The 16,314-nt window shown below is 45.0% G+C and overlaps 1 protein-coding gene across 1 annotated transcript in view; it reads right to left on the bottom strand.

Moving 5' to 3' along the window:
- The window catches only part of TNS1 (tensin 1), a 432,414-nt gene that overhangs the window by 30,049 nt on the left and 386,051 nt on the right, over nucleotides 1-16,314 (bottom strand). Inside the window, exons 23-24 of the mRNA XM_015410026.1 lie at nucleotides 3,594-3,789; nucleotides 1,372-2,234 (exon numbers count right to left, since the gene is read on the bottom strand). Of these exons, the coding sequence (XP_015265512.1) occupies nucleotides 1,372-2,234; nucleotides 3,594-3,789 (1,059 nt within the window). The remainder of the gene's footprint in view (nucleotides 1-1,371; nucleotides 2,235-3,593; nucleotides 3,790-16,314) is intronic.

The raw sequence follows: 16,314 nt of genomic DNA, 5'->3' as shown, positions 1-16,314 counted from the left end.
GTGAGGAGGGAGAAGGGGGTGGCTGAAGTAGAGCTGAGAAGTCCTTCGGGATGGAAGTGAGAAAATTGGTTGTGAAAGGGCCCCTGATGGGCGAAGGAGGTGGTGAGTACCAGAGAGAGTTGATTTCCCTTTGGTCTGCAACAGTGTTTTGGGGGAGAGCACTAGGGAGGAAAGTGGGAGGTTCAGTGCATGCCTGTCTAGCAAAAGACATTTTGGAGGTAAACAAGAAACCTGTGGGAGGAGAACACCAGAAATCCCTAGAAAAGGCAGAACTTCGAGGGAAGGGAGGACCCTACAAACGGGTGTATGCAAAGGCTGTAAGAGCTTGCTGTGTGGACCCTGAGTGGAAGAACCCTGGAGACACAAACCCTGGAGATACATTTATGCAAGAAAGGTGTGTGTGTTAAGTGCAGTCAAGTCACTTCTGACTTTAGTGACCCTTTGAATGAATGACCTCGAGAACATCCTGTCATCAAAAGCCTTGCAAGCTGAGGCCCGCGGCAAGAAAGGAGACCCCTGCAAGGAGGGCGGCAGATGGAAAAGAAGCTTTGAGAGCAGACAAGTACTTCTGAATGAAACCACCTAGATAACGAAGAATAAGAGATTGGATTTATACCCTGCCCTTCACTACCCAAGGGAGTCTCAGAGCGGCTTACAAACTCCTTTCCCTTCCCCTCCCCACAACAGACACCCTGTGAGGTAGGTGGGGCTGAGAGGGCTCTGACACAAACTGCTCTTTTTCAAGGACAGCTCTTATCAGAGCTACGGCTTGCCCAAGGCCATCCAGCCAGGTGCAAGTGGAGGAGTGGGGAATCAAACCCGGTTCTCCCAGATTAGAGTCCGCGCACTTAACCACTACACCAAAGTGGAGGGATTGAGGCAGGGAGTGTGCAAGAGAGGATCCTACAGACTAAAGCGACAGCCTTGAATGATCAAGAACAAGTACTCAAGAAGGTGTAGCAGGGTGTCAGGTGGAAGAAGGGGGAGTCCCCGGAGGGTGGGCAGAAGTGGATTCAGAACTGAGGAAGTTGGTGGCAAGTCTAAAGTTTGGAAACGGCTTTAAAGCTGAGGTAAGTCCATAGCGCATGAAAATAATATTGTTTCAAAGCATCCCATGTGTTTCTCCTTCATTTCCCCCTTGAGAGTACTGGCACCTCTTTTCCCAGCAAAAATGCCCTGTGTGCAAGCTTTTTCCAGAGCAGTCAGAGGGCTAGAAGGCTCAAAGGGAGGAAAGTGGTCACCGTGATCAAAGCCTCACCAATCAGGCAGAAGAGACAGGAAGAAGGTATACCCTACATACCCTGTGCTTAAAAAAAAATCATTATAAATCACTTCTACCCAAATGAAAGGTTACATCAAGTGAGGTTTTACCTGACATTGAGAACTTGGAGAAATCTGGCAGGGTGTGATGAAAGGCCATGCTGCTCCCACTGTTGGGACTAGACATGCCACTGGAGATGGGCGAAGAGGTCTTGCCATTAACTGTAGAATAGTTAGGCAGGCTGTTTGACCGATCCCCCGACGACATCCTCCTCTTCTCTGGGAGCACTGGTTGAGGAGGGGTGGGGCTGCCCTGCCTATATACTGCTGAATCAGGGGAAGAGGTGTGTGGGTTGCTAATTCCATGGTAATATGCTGGAGAGACAGGGAAAGATGGGGTAGAGGGGGCTTGGAAACCTGAGGCACTGCTTTGGCGAGACAGTGTTGGGCGCTTCTCCTCTGGGGTTGGGTACCCATATATAATGTGTTGATCCAAGCTGGGACTCCCAGAGACTGTGGATGTGGTGCCTCCTATTATAGGCTGGTGCCGAGTAAGGCTTGGGCTCCCAGGTGTTGCAATAAGGTTGCCATGGGTACCCATTAACTGCCTGTTCATACTTGGGCTTCCAGGGGTGGCCACCATGTTGGTGTTAACAGCTCTTCGCCCCAAACTTGGGCTCGGGGGAGTATTTGTTCTATGGAGTGACTGGGGGCTTCCATGTGTGACTCCAACCACATTGACTTGAGGTTGAGGACTTGGATAGCTATCTTGCTGAGAGCTGGCTTGGCCTTCAGGAAAGTCAGCACTCGCGTAGACTGGGAGACCCTGACTTGAAGAAGAGGTATTTTGGTAGCTGCTGTGCACTGATGGCGCCTGAGAAAGGTTGGTGGATTGGAAGCTGGACTCAGCTGAGGGCGGATACATGGCCATTCTGTGAGTACTTTTCTCCGAAGGGTAGCTACATACAGAGATCCTGAAAGAAGGAATGGAAGAGGTGAGAATTCATTAGCCCTGTACAGTATTATGTACAACTGGAGAGAACAGCACTTGTCAGACTTCATCAAAGTAGAACACATCTATCTAAACCTGTTACCTAAAGTTTTTGGTTCCCACAAATTCTTCAATGAGCCTAAGTCACAGTGACCTTAGAACTATTAAGGGCTATATCCAGACTTCTGTTTTTGATCTCCACTCAGATACGTGACTGTATCTATTTGCTCCTAAGAATGTTCGTTTTATGTTCATAACCTCAATAAATATTGAGAGGGCTTGAGTCATATCCTAAAAGGTAGCTGGTTTGACTTTGGAAAACTTCTCAATTTGCAATCCAGCATTTGACTCTATAAACGTAAACAGTTTGGATGGTAAAGTATTTCCCAGTAAGCCAGGAATGTGTTTTTTGTGTCTGGACAAACATTCATAGGTGCATGTCAGGATGTTGTCAAGCATATCAACATTTACCTCCATCCACAAACCTATTAAGAACAGGTACTCTGGCTGGTAACATTTGTAAAACTATCCTATGTTGGACTGGTGGCTAAATGCTGTGTGGCAATGCAGAACAGGATCAAATAAAAGTACTCTTTTGAGGAACAATGATAATTAGAAGAGTAAGGAAAACAGTAATACTACCAAAGTTATGGTGTCATACACTGTCCTAGGCAACTGAGCAACAGTTTAACCAAAGCCCTGTAAAGTACCAAGGACAGTACAAGGAAAGGACAGAGAAATGAACTAGACTTGCAATTGTGAAGGTCTACTTGCAGGACTAAGGGGCTGTGGTGGCTCAGAGGTTAAGACGCTGAACTGCAGACCTGAAGGTCGTTAGTTCGGCAGTTCGAGACCCGAGTGCTGTATGACGGAGTGAGCTCCCGTCTCTGGCCCCAGCTCCTGCCAACCAAGCAGTTCAAAAACAAGAAATTGCAAGTAGATAAATAGGTACCACTTCGGTGGAAAGGTAACAACGTTTCCTGTGCCTCAGCATTTAGTCATGCCGGTCACATGACCACGGAGAAGTCTTTGGACAACCCTGGCTCTTCGGCTTGGAAACAGAGATGAGCACCGCCCCCTAGAGTCTGATCCAACTAGTTTTCGAGCAAGGAAAACCTTTACCTTTACTTGCAGGACTAATCAGTAGATGCCCAAAATACAATCAAGAATAGAGTGATCACACAGCTTACATAGCCTCCCTTACATGGTGCATCAGGTGAAGAGCTTTAGAAGATAAGTAAAATGCTACAGTACCACTTGATACGATCACAAAATCTTGCATCGCTAAGAGCACCAATCAATTCCCTGGTGGGCCCACTGCTTTACAGCTGCCCTTTCTTACCCATCAGGGCTGTGCAGGGGGCTGCTAGCAGCAACAGGGCTTGAGGAAGTGAAGGAGTTGGCGAAGGATCCATCCCTCAGTGGTGTCCCCGAGTCGTAAAGCTGTGGAGCTGGGGCTGCCTGAGGCTTCCCATTAGTGCTGCCGCCATCGCCTGTTACTGCTGTACGAGCCACAGACTCCACATAACTCCGGGGCTCTGAAGTGAAGAAGAAAACAGAATGGATGATGTTTGGGGTACCTGAGGCTACAGAGCCCGTATCTATGTTGCTATTCTTGCAACTAATATACCACTCATTCATATTTATTTAGGACCTGCCCGGCTCTGTAGGACTAATCACCTTAATGTGGGGGTCTGTTTTTTCCCTCTCTGAAAGCCACTTACCAAGGCTTTCTGATCTTGTAAATAAGCCTGAGGGATGATCCAAGCCACCATATTCTCATGTGCACAAAGCATCCTGACCAGACCACAGAAACAGGATTATCTAGAGAATGCCTGATATGACCTGGCCCATAATGGGATGGAGCTTCAGTGATTTGTGGGAATCTAGGAAGCTTGATAGCAAAGACTTGAGTGCAAAAGTCAGTACCAGGTAAGGTTGCTGTGGTTGTGCATGGCGACAGGTAGCAGGTTACAAGTTTCGTCCTTCCTACCATTGTTAGCTTTGCCTGCAGGAGGTACTGCATGAAGAAGTATTGGACCATGTGAACTGGCATGAAGTAAAACAAAATTCAGAGGGTCAAGCTAACATATATATTATATTAAAATTACAAATATTTATTAGGGTGTACACAAAACTAAAACATACTAACGGTTAAAAGGAATAGTCTAAATATCAGACTTATATAATCAAAGCTGATAGTTATACATATCCAATTGATGGGTAAAACTTATGACCTAAGGACCATACGCATTTTGGCCCCTTTTGGCCTTCCTCAGTGGTCAATATTCTTTATTTTGCAATGACACACATCCAGAAATACATGCTTAAAGAGTTTTGTACATATATATGAACAGATGTTGCTTTCTTATATGCTTTGCATTTGCTACAAGTTTGTATAGTGAGCCATAGGTAGTAGCTGTGCAAATTCTCCAAATTATTCTGGTAGAGAATATCCCATTCGTCAGGATGTGTGTCACTTCCATCAAAGGTAGTAGTCAAGTCAACTGGATGTGTGTCATAAAGAATATTTCTTTTAACCGTATGTATATTTTAGTTTTGTGTACACCCTAATAAATATTTGTATTTTTAAATATAATTTATATGTTAGCTTGATCCTCTCAGTTATATTTTGGGTTGAGTTCCCTCTCCCCTTTTTTTCTTCAGTGTTTGTAAAACAAAATTCATTCAGGCATCTCCTCTTTCTGGACAACTCAAGAACATTTCCTCTTATCCAGCCGAAAGTATTTTCAAATTGCCCTCCCCTCTATGAAGTAGGGCTTTAAAAACATCTGTGACAAGTAATCCGGCCATTGTTTTCTTTCCCCCAGTATTGAACATTCAAGATTCCATCAGTCTTTTCCTCATACATGGTGTGTTCCTTTAATTACTTGGTGGCTCTCCTTTGCGCATGTGGCTAAAAGTGGTGAGACTCCCACAAAAGCCTGACAGGTGATATTTATTTATTATTTATTCAATTCATTTGTACCTCACCTTTCTCCCCAATGGGGACCCAAAGCAGTTTACATGGTTCTCCTCTCCACCATTTTATCCTCACAATAACCCTGTGAAGTACATTATCTCAATGAGCGTGTACTGGTTCCGTACTCATTAAATGGGACAGGATACTCCTTGAACATAAGAGAAGCCAATGTTGGATCAGGCCAGTGGCCCATCCAGTCCAACACTCTGTGTCACACAGCGGCCAAAAATACCAGAGGCCATCAGGAGGTCCAGCAGTGGGGCATTGACTGATTTGTTCTTCTTGCAGTCCAAGGGACTCTCAAGAGTCTTCTCCAGCACCATAGTTCAAAAGAATCTATTCTTCGGCGCTCGGCCTTCCTTATAGTCCAGCTCTCGCAGCCATACATGACTACTGGGAATACCATTGCTTTGACCATGCGGACTTTTGTTGGCAGGGTGATGTCTCTACTTTTTATCATGCTGTTTAGGTTCGCCATCGCTTTCCTCCCAAGGAGCAGGCGTCTTTTAATTTCATGGCTGCAGTCACAGTCTGCGGTGATCTGGGATCCCAGGAACGTGAAGTCTGTCACTACTTCCACGACTTCCCCTTCTATTTGCCAAGGAGTGATGGGGCCGGATGCCATGATCTTAGTTTTTTTGATGTTGAGCTTCAAGCCCACTTTTGCGCTCTCCTCTTTTACTCTGAGCAAGAGGCTCTTTAGATCCTTTTCACTTTCAGCCATTAGAGTGGTATCATCTGCATATCTGAGGTTGTTGATCTTTTCCCCAGCAATCTTAATTCCCGCTTGTGATTCATCCAGGCCAGCATTTCGCATGATGTACTCTGCATATATATTAAATAAGCAAGGTGACAGTATACATCCTTGTCGTACTCCTTTTCCTATGCTGAACCAATCAGTTGTTCCGTATCCGGTTCTAACTGTCGCTTCTTGGCCCTTATACAGGTTTCTCAAGAGACATGTGAGGTGGTCTGGTACTCCCATCTCTTTAAGGACCTGCCATAGTTTGTTGTGATCCACACAGTCAAAAGCTTTAGCATAGTCAATGAAGCAGAAGTAGATATTTTTCTGGTACTCTCTTGCTTTCTCCATAATCCAGCGAATGTTGGCAATTTGATCTCTAGTTCCTCTACCTCTTCGAAACCCAGCTTGTACTTCTGGTAGTTCTCTATCCACGTACTGTTGAAGCCTAGCTTGTAGGATCTTGAGCATGACCTTGCTAGCGTGTGATATGAGTGCAATTGTGCGATAGTTTGAACATTCCTTGGCGTTGCCCTTCTTTGGGATTGGAATGTATACTGATCTTTTCCAATCCTGTGGCCACTGTTGCGTTTTCCAAATTTGCTGGCAAATGGAGTGCAGCACTTTAACAGCATCATCTTCTAAGACTTTGAATAGCTCAGCTGGAATACCATCACCTCCACTAGCTTTGTTGTTAGTAATGCTTTCTAAGGCCCATTTAACTTCACATTCCAGGATGTCTGGCTCAAGGTCAGTGATTATACCGTCGTGTTTGTCAAGGACATTGAGGTCTTTCTTGTATAGTTCTTCTGTGTATTCTTGCCATCTTTTCCTAATCTCTTCTGCTTCTGTTAGGTCCCTACCGTTTTTGTCCTTTATCATGGCCAGCTTTGCATGGAACGCTCCCTTGATTTCTCCAATTTTCTTGAAGAGATCTCTAGTCCTTCCCATTCTATTGTTTTCTTCTATTACTTTGCACTGTTCATTCAGGAAGGCCTCCTTATCTCTCCTTGCTGTTCTCTGGAAATCTGCGTTCAGTTGGGTAAATCTTTCCTTTTCGCCTTTGCCTTTCGCTTTCCTTCTTTCCTCTGCTATTTGTAAAGCCTCATCAGAAAGCCATTTTGCTTTCTTGCATTTCTTTTTCTTTGGTATGGTGGTGATTGCTGCCTCCTGTACGATGTCACGAACCTCTGTCCATAGTTCTTCAGGCACTCTATCTATCAAATCCAGACCCTTGAATCTATTCTTCACCTCTACTGTATATTCATCAGGGATGTGATCTAGGTCAAACCTGAATGGCCTCATGGTTTTCCCGATTTTCTTCAGTTTAAGTCTGAATTTTGCAATGAGTAGCTCATGATCTGAACCACAGTCAGCTCCAGGTCTTGTTTTTACTGACTGGATAGAGCTTCTCCATCTTTGACTGCAAATTATATAGTCAATCTGATTTCGGTGTTGCCCATCTGGTGATGTCCATGTGTAGAGTCGCCTCTTAGGTTGTTGGAAAAGGGTGTTCGCTATGACCAGTGTGTTCTCTTGACAAAACTCTGTTAACCTTTGCCCTGCTTCATTTTGCTTTCCAAGGCCAAACTTGTCTGTTATTCCAGTTACCTTTTGACTTCCTACTTTAGCATTCCAGTCCCCTATGATGATGAGGACATCATTTTTTGGTGTTAGTTCTATGAGGTGTTGTAGGTCTTCATAGAACCGGTCCACTTCAGCCTCTTCTGCATCAGTGGTTGGGGCATAGACTTGGATTACTGTGATGTTGAATGGTTTGCCTTGGAATCGGACAGAAATCATTCTGTCATTTTTGAGATTGTATCCCAGTACTGCCTTTTGCACTCTCTTGTTGACTATAAAGGCCACACCATTTTTTCTACGAGATTCCTGGCCACAGTAGTAGATATAATGGTCTTCTGAGTTAAATTCGCCCATTCCTGTCCACTTTAGTTCACTGATTCCTAGGATATCGATGTTCAGTCTTGCCATCTCATTTTTGACCACGTCAAGCTTACCTTGATTCATAGATCTTACATTCCAGGTTCCTATGTAGTATTGTTCTTTGCAGCATTGGACTTTCCTTTCACCATCAGACACATCCACAACTGAGGGTCCTTTCGGCTTTGGCCCAGCCGCTTCACTCTTTCTGGGGTTACTTGTACTTGTCCTCTGCTCTTCCTCAGTAGCATATTGGACACCTTCCGACCTGAGGGGCTCATCTTCCGGCGTCATATCTTTTAGCCTTTTGATACTGTCCATGGGGTTTTCTTGGCAAAAATACTGGAGTGGGTTGCCATTTCCTTCTCCAGGTGGATCACGCTTGGTCTGAGTTCTCTGCTGTGGCCTGTCCGTCTTGGGTGGCCCTTCACGGCATAGCCCACAGCTTCATTGAACTGCGCAAGCCCCCTCGCCACGACAAGGCAGTGATCCTATCTATAGCTTGTGGCAAATAGCCACTGATGGACCTCTGCTTCATATGTTTATCCAGTTCCCTCTTGAAGCTGTCCATGCTTGTAGCCGCCGCCACCTCCTGTGGCAGTGAATTCCATGCATTAATCACTCTTTGGGTGAAGAAGTACTTCCTTTTATCTGTTCTAACTCAACTGCTCAGGAATTTCATTGGGTGCCCACGAGTTCTTGTATTGTGAGAAAGGGAGAAAAGTACTTCTTTCTCTACCTGCTCTATCCCATGCATAGTTTTGTAAACCTTGATCATGTCACCCCTTAGTCATCATTTCTCCAAGCTAAAGAGCCCCAAGCGCTTTAACCTTTCTTCATAGGGGAAGTGTTCCAACCCTTTCATCATTCTAGTTGCCCCTTTCTGCACTTTTTCCAATGCTATAATAATCTTTCTGAGGTGTGGTGACCAGAATTGCACACAGTATTCCAAATGAGGTCGCACCACCGATTTATACAGGGGCATTAAGATACCGGCTGATTTGTTTTCAATTCCCTTCCTAATAATCCCCAGCATAGCGTTGGCCTTTTTAAAATTGCAGTTGCACACTGTCTCTTGGCATTGCTGTACATGGCTTTAGGGCTGCGATCCTTTTACTTCCTCTTCTGTCCAGGAAGAATAGCTTCACGTTTTCCTCCTGCCTTCTGGAGCTCACAGGATCTTTTTAAAATTGCAGTTGCACACTGTCTCTTGGCATTGCTGTACATGGCTTTAGGGCTGCGATCCTTTTACTTCCTCTTCTGTCCAGGAAGAATTGCTTCACGTTTTCCTCCTGCCTTCTGGAGCTCACAGGATCACCAACTGGTTTGCTCTTGCTTGGTCTCTGATCCCACCCATTATGACTCCTTCCTTATATTTTCTCTCCTTTCCCCACTCTCCCCTCCTTTTAGTGGCTACTGCTGAAGATCTACTCCTCAAGCTGTCCCTAATATCAAGTTGTATTATCAAGCAGCCTGTCTGGTTTGGATCTCTGATTGGATTAAGAACCCGAATGAAAGATTGATGAAACTGGAAGCAGCAGATTTGTCTGATATTGAAGGTTTACATAGACATTTTTGGATTAAAACAACTGGGAAAACACATAAAAAACTATGAGATGTAATGGTCATGTAATTAGAGATGAAACATTAAGTCTTTTCTTTCTTCATACACTAAACTGTATCTTCTCATTCCCCATTTCTGGAAACCTGATTGAGAAGCTGAGCCAAGTGATTTCTAAAGCATATAGTATTGAGCCATCCTTTATTAATCCACTCACTATATAAGCACCTATCTTCTTTTCCATGAGTACTGGAGAGCTTACTCCTGTTCACCCTCTGTGTAGTGCACTACTGTTCTGAATGTTTGCATTATTCCACTAAAGCTATAGCTGTGCTATTTAGGATTTTCATATATTGTGATACCATTTGATTGATATAAGTGTCCCATACAGGACTTGGGTATAAAGTATTTTCAAACATAAGGACATGCTTACTACCTATGTGTCTTTTTGCCATGCATAAACAAACCAAGGCGCCGTTTCACATACTGTTACATATCCCCACTGGGGGGAAAGGCTGAATCTCCCATTTAAGGTGACAAAATATGTACTCTTTCCAATATGCTATCATAAAATACAATACTTGAAAACAATTCTCACACCTATTTTAGCTTGTTTAAATTTGAGCTCAGTGGTAGAGACAATAACCCACCTTCTGGAAGTTATTTAGTTTCTCTTTATGCACTGGTGGCTGAGAAACTTTGAGCTAAAGTTATGCCTGATTAGGTAGTAAATTGCATTAATTTGTGCAGTTTTAAATTTTGTTTCATACGAAGGAAACCTGGATTTTAAAGCCTTTTTATGCTTTGTAAGGGTTTTCTATTGCTTTTAAACTTTGTGTCTTCTATGCTGAATGCCTATTAACAATTCATTATGATGAGAGGAGAACACTTGAAAGCTTCTTCTTAGGGCACCTTAAAGAACACTGAAAGGCTAAAAAGTTCCAGTACCTTACCTACACAGTGCCTGAGGTAATCCTAACAGACAATTTTCTTGTAAGCCTTTCTTAAAAAAAACTGGATTAAAAAAACAGTACTTCAGTGTTATTGTCAGTACTCCTAATTGGGAATCTATATCAGTGAGGTCCTCCTTTTCTGAAGATGAGGTGGGGCTTGAGAAATGGCAAGCCAAATTTGTTGGCCAAGGCCTATTCTATGATGTCCAAAGCTGTTTTCGCCAGGCCCACCAAGGCCACGAGGCAAAGGAACATTATGAAATGATGAAGAAAGCTTTTTCACATTGCACATTCCATGAAGCAAAAGTCTTGGCCAACGCCTCCCCCACTCCACCCAACACTTGGATGTCTTCGGGCTGAGCTGAAACATAACCTCAAATTACTTGCAAAATGCATAATAAGTGATTATGCTACTTAAAGCAATTATATCCGTTACAGCTTCACATTTCCTCCCTAACTAAAAATAGCACAGCTCTGTATCCATGGGTTAGCTTGTAAGAAGCTACAGAAAAACCTCTAAAACAAGCCAAGTACTTCTGTTAAAAGGGTGGGGGGGAGGGAAAGGTTTTCTTTATCCTTTAAGAATGGCCTGCTTATAGTTCAGCATAGTTTTCCCTTTCAGTGTTTTTTCTCAATCACTTGTATGATTTTTTTTTACCTCACAGAGGCTGAACCCTTGCCCATTCAGGCCCTAGAAGAGTGTGCTACATTTGAAAGCCCAGCTGTGTGCAAATTATCTGAGTGATACTGAAAAAATAGCAAAGATTTTTGGTAAACTATTTGCAAATGCTAAATGGAAGACAGAATGTACTCTCTGGGATCCAAAGCAAGAACCATTGGGGAAGTTCCAAGACCTCTGCCATATAAAAAATATCTAAAGCTATCTCAGTGTTTATGTTAAGCAAATGAACAGCTCATTGTGCTGTACAAAATAAATGAGAGATGGGGGGTGCTGCTCCCATGGGGTCAGAGAGTGCAAAAATAATGCTTGAAATTACTTATTATTGGAGAAGCTCAAAATCCAGTACAAACTAGCAGAGGTGAGGGGCAGGAGAGGGAGCTGCTCCTGGAGTGGTGAGCGTTTTATTATTTGCCTTTCCTTAACTGCTGAGGAGGAGTAGCTGAGGTTACTGTGTGGGAGAAAAGTTTGAGGGTGTGTGGGTATGTATAGCCTGTTGGAGAGTGGTGCTTGGTTGAGGAAGTGTGGTTTCTGTTTGTCTCTTTTGCCTGGGTGTAACTGATTGCAGCTTTTAGCAGTTTTGCCTGGGGCTGATTACTGGCCCCGCCCTCTGCTGGGTGAGCCTTTAATTATATAAGGCTCCTTGTGCTGGACAGGACACTCCTCCTTGCCAGAGGTGTGAGCCGAAGGGTGAGAGTTAAGGGCTCTGCCCAGGGGATGGGGCCTGGGGACCCCATAAGTAATTAAGACAGTTGTACATTCTTGTGCTTCTTTCCCCTTTTGGCTCAGGTAGCCATTTGGTCAGTTCTCTAAGTTTCAGGGTACATCAGCACCAGTGTTCCCTCTTAGCTGAGTTAGTGTGAGCTAGCTCACAGTTTTTTAACCTCCGGCGTGCAGATTTTTGTCCTAGCTCAGGCAGGATGGCTCCAGAGGAAACTAAGTTACGCAGCAGCCAAAGCACTCACTCAAAACTTTAATGCCAGGAGCTCACAAAGTAGAATTTTTGCTCACAAGACTCCGCACCTTAGAGGGAGCCTTGATCAGCACACCAAGGTATTTCTAGGTGAAAGAATGCACCTTGGGAAGAGATGATGAATGCTCACAGGCCATTTACAGTCACCTGTGGGGAGTGTGCCTTGTTTGTCTTCCTCCCTGAGGACAAGATGGACTACACTTGTCAGAAGGGTAAGTTGATAGGACTCTTAGAGGAGAAGGTTCGAAGCCTGGAGGAAAGGATTACTATTCTCCATGAGATAAAGGAAGGGGAGGAGTTCATAAACAGAAGCCTTGATGTCCTGCAGAGGGAAGGAGAGACCAGTCAAAGGGACAACAGTGTGGCTGACTGTCCTAACAAGACTCCTCAGAGCGCTACAGCAGGACCCCAAAGGCATCAAGCGAGAAGCCACTCCATGACATTAGAACTGAGGAATCGATTCCAGGCCCTTGCAGTGGAGGCAGAGATGGAAAACACTGCCAGTGGAAGTATCACAAACACAAGGGAGACAGACAGAAAAGGACAAGGGATTACAAAGTAATGGCACTAGAAGGAAAAGGAAGGTGTTGGTCATAGGTGACTCCCTGCTGAGGGGTATGGAATGTCATGTGTGCAGGCCTGACCCCCTCGCCTGAGAGGTGTGTTGCTTGCCAGGGGGGAAACTTAAAGATATTATGGAGAGGATCCCCAAATTCATCAGACCTACAGAGCATTACCCATCTGTGGTGGTCCGTATGGGAACTAACAACTTGGCCGTGAACAACATCAAAAACATTAAGGCTGACTATGAAGCTCTTGGGAGGAAGCTGAAGGGAATGAGAGCACAGGTAGTGTTCTCTTCGATCCTTCCTGTCATAGGAAGGGGAATACAATGGGGACAGGCAATAATGGAGATGAACCACTGGCTGCTTTGGTGGTGCCAGAAGAAGTGATTTGGATTCTGGGAGCATGGGCTATGTTTTATGGACAACAACCTACTAGCATGCAATGGACTTCACCTGTCAAGGTCGGGGGGAAATGTGTTTGGCAGAAACCTGGAGGGATTAATCAAGAGGGCTTTAAACTGACACCACAAGGGGAAAGAGACAACCAGCATAGGGATTTAAATGAAGGGCAGCAACCAACAGAGGCCCACCTGGGAGGGCCAGGTCTAATGGAGCCAAAGGTGTGGGTCTTCAGGTGTCTATGTACCAATGCTCAAAGCTTGGGTAACAAGAAGGAAGCGCTTGAGCTTCTAATGCAGACAGAGGGATATGATTTAGTGGGCATTACAGAGGCTTGGTGAGATGATTCACATGACTGGAATGTAGTAGTGGATGAATATGAGTTGTTCAAGAAAAATCGAAAGGGTCAAAGTGGAGGCAGAGTGGTGCCGTATGTGAAGAGAGGGGGTTTTTTGTCAGGAAATACTGCAGGAGGAGGGCGACAGCCCAGTAAAAAGTATCTGGGTGAGGATGAGGGAAGGAAGGACAAACAGTATTGTGGTTGGAGTCTGCTACAGATCTCCTCACCAGGATGAGGAGGTGGATGCTGCTCACCTTGAATAGCCTGACAGGGTATCCAAAGAACATGACCTGGTAGTCATGGGTGACTTCAACTTCCCTGATGTGTGCTAGGAGACAAACTCTGCAAGACATCCACAGTCACACAACTTCCTGACCTGTCTGGACAACAACTTCCTTCATCGAATGGGGGAGGAAGCTACAAGGGGCTCGGCCAATCTCAACTCAATATTGACCAACAGGCAAGAGATGGTAGATGGGGTGAAGGTGGTGGGGACCTTAGGGGGAAATGACCATGTCCTGCTAGAATTCCTTCTGCTATGGGGAACCAAGTAAGTTTGTAAGCACACATGAAAGTTAGATTTCAGTAAGGCAGACTTTAATAAACTCAGAGGTATGATGAGAATCATTTCATGGGCAAGACTGTTGGAAGGGAAAGGAGCAAGTGAAGGGTGGGCTCTCCTAAAACAAGAGCTCTTGCAAGCTCAAGCTGTTGCTATTTCAACGAGAAGGATACATGGTAGGGGATCCAAGAAGCCAATGTGGTTGAACAGAGAACTGCGTGATGTGCTAAGGGAGAAAAAGGAAATGTTCAAGAAATGGAGGAAAGACATACCTCTAAAGAAGAGTATCTGCAGGTTGCTAGGCACTGTAGATCAGCCATCAGAGAGGCCAAAACTCACAGTGGTCAGGGAGGCTCGCTACAACAAGAAACTCTTCTTCAGATATGTGAGGTGTAAATGCAAGACAAAAGAGGTGATGGGCCCACTGTTGGGTGAAAATGAAGAAACTCTGACGGAGGACAGAGAGAAAGCAGAAAGATTTCATCTTCCAGACCTCTTGGAGGACGGGAGATGTGCCACAAGACTGGAGGAGGGCAGCTGTTATCCAAATTTTCAAAAAAGGGAGGAAGGATGACCCAGGAAACTACAGGCCAGTCAGTCTGACCTCTGTCCCAGGGAAGATACTAGAGCAAATTTTAAGGGGATCAACCTGTGAGCATCTGAAGGACAACCTGGTGATCCAGGGAAGTCAGCACGGATTTGTCCCCGACCGGTCCTGCCAGACCAACTTCATTTCCTACTTTGATCGAGTGACAAGCTTACTGGATCGAGGGAATGCTGTTTACCTGGATTTCAGTAAAGCTTATGAAGGGTTCCCCATGATGTTCTGATGAGAAAACTTAAGGACTGTGGACTGGACTGTAGGATGGTCAGGTGGATAGGGAACTGATTGGAGAACCACACTCAAGAGAGTAGATGTCAATGACATTTCATCTGAATGGAGGGAGGTGTCTAGTGGGGTGCCACAGGGCTTGGTTCTGTGCCTGGTACTTTTCAATATTTTTATAAATGATCTGGATGAGGGCGTTAAATTTTCAGATGACACTAAATTGGGAGGAACAGCGAACACACCAGAAGACAGAGACAGAATTCAGCAAGATCTGAACACACTCGAAAAGTGGACAGATGTGAACAAGATGCAATTGAACAAGGATAAATGCCGAGTTCTACATCTAGGTAACAAAAATGAGGAACACATATACTGGATGGGGGATACACCTCTGAGTAGCAGTGTGTGTGAACAAGATTTTGGGGTAAGGGTGGACCAAAAGTTAAATATGAGCAGCCAGTGTGATGTGGCGACAAAAAAGGCTAATGTGATCATGGGGTGTATCAACAGAGGTATAACATCCAAATCACGAGATGTCATAGTCTTGCTGTACACTGCATTGGTTAGGCTGCACCTGGAGTATTGTGTGCAGTTCTGGAGGACTCATTTCAAAAAGGATGTGGACAGAATGGAGCGGGTGCAGAGAAGAGTGACAAGGATGATTGGGGGCCTGGAGACCAAGCCCTATGAGGAAAGGAGGAGTCTGAGGGGAGTCTGGAGGAGGCTGAGGGGAGACATGATTGCTCTCTTTAAGTATCTGAAGGGCTGTCACTTAGAGGAGGGCAGGGAGCTGTTCCTGTTGGCAGCAGAAGATAGGACTCGCAGTAATGGGTTTAAATGAACGGTGGGAAGGTACCGACTGGATATTAAAAAAACTTTTTAACAGTCAGAGTTGTGCAACAGTGGAATCAGCTTCCTGGGGAGGTGGTGAGCTTCCCCTCCCTGGCAGTCTTTAAGCAGCAGCTGGACAAACACTTGTCAGGGGTACTGTAGGCTGATCTTGCATTGAGCAGGGGGCTAGACTAGATGGTCTGTATGGCCCCTTCCAACGCTATGATTCTATGAGTCTAGTTGCTAGCACTACGTTCCTTGTGAGTCCACATCCCAAATGGATTGAAAGCATTGTAGACCCTATAATAAAATGCATTCTGGGAGTCTCTCTCTCTGTGTGTGAATGTGTAGAGGGGAAAGAGCACACAGGAAATTTTTTCTCTGACTGTTCCAGCACACAGAATCAGGGAACAAGCTTCTATAGTATGTATGCAGCCTCGGATGTTAACAAAGCTCCGCGTGGTTGGTTTGGTGCATTGCTTAGGGCAAGTGGGGTGTGGAGACCATTGTGAGGAAACTGTGTGCCACGAGGGGCAGTTGAGGCAGGGCCTCTGGTTGTGCCCCCCTAGTCCAGCTGTGGCCACTTTTCTGGCAGCGGCTTGCTCAGGTACCAGCTACTGACAATGTTGGTGAAGTCCAAGATGCACATATTGCAGAAGTGAAACCTCTGGTAGAGAGAGATGAGGTGATCACACATCTCCTGC

This window comes from Gekko japonicus, unplaced genomic scaffold (assembly GCF_001447785.1).
Source record: "Gekko japonicus isolate JY-2015 unplaced genomic scaffold, Gekko_japonicus_V1.1 scaffold219, whole genome shotgun sequence".
In the NCBI taxonomy this organism is placed as follows: Eukaryota; Metazoa; Chordata; class Lepidosauria; order Squamata; family Gekkonidae; genus Gekko; species Gekko japonicus.
The sequence above is the reverse complement of the archived record's forward strand: the minus strand, read 5'-3'. Positions and strand labels throughout refer to the sequence as shown.